This window comes from Antrostomus carolinensis, unplaced genomic scaffold (genome assembly GCF_000700745.2).
Source record: "Antrostomus carolinensis isolate BGI_N321 unplaced genomic scaffold, ASM70074v2 scaffold44364, whole genome shotgun sequence".
Lineage (NCBI taxonomy): Eukaryota > Metazoa > Chordata > Aves > Caprimulgiformes > Caprimulgidae > Antrostomus > Antrostomus carolinensis.
This window is the reverse complement of record NW_010309528.1, coordinates 1-588: the sequence shown is the minus strand read 5'-3', so window position 1 is coordinate 588 and position 588 is coordinate 1. Positions and strand designations below refer to the sequence as shown.

General features: G+C 59.2%; 1 protein-coding gene across 1 annotated transcript; it reads left to right on the top strand.

Annotated features, from left to right (window-relative positions):
* Positions 1-50: 50 nt before the first annotated feature.
* On the top strand, positions 51-584 carry LOC104523531 (5'-AMP-activated protein kinase subunit gamma-1-like; the record flags this gene model as incomplete). Its single annotated transcript, XM_010166146.2, has 3 exons — positions 51-210; positions 331-368; positions 456-584. Coding segments are annotated over exons 1-3 (306 nt in total), but the record flags the coding sequence as incomplete, so codon positions are not given.
* Between the last annotated feature and the right edge of the window lie 4 nt (positions 585-588).

The following is a 588-nucleotide window of genomic DNA, read 5'->3' as shown; positions in this document are numbered from 1 at the left end:
GGTGGAGCCAGCGTCAGCAGTGTCCCCCTCCCCGTCCCCTGTAGATAGCAGAGGTCCCCAAACCCCAATTCATGACCAAGACGTTGGAGGAGCTGCAGATCGGCACCTACAGCAACATCGCCGTGGTGAGGACCAGCACCCCCATCTACGTGGCCTTGGGCATCTTCGTGCAGCACCGAGTGTCTGCTCTGCCTGTGGTCGATGAGTCGGGTAAGGAGGAGGGGACAGCACGTGCTGGTTGTCCCCAAATCACCAGCTGAGGCTCAGTGTCCCCTCTTGGTGATACCGACACCGCGGACACCGCGCTCAGGCGCTTCCTTCCCTCCCTAGGGCGGGTGGTGGATATCTACTCCAAATTCGATGTTATTGTGAGTACTTGGGGGGGTGGTGGAGTTGGTGGGGGGGTCCTGTAGGGCTCAACTTTGTCCCCAACTCCCTTGTCCTTCCTTCTCCAGAACCTGGCAGCTGAGAAGACCTACAACAACCTGGACGTGACGGTGACGCGGGCGCTGCAGCATCGCTCCCACTACTTCGAGGGCGTCCTCAAGTGTTACAAACATGAGACCTTGGAAACCATCATCAACCGCC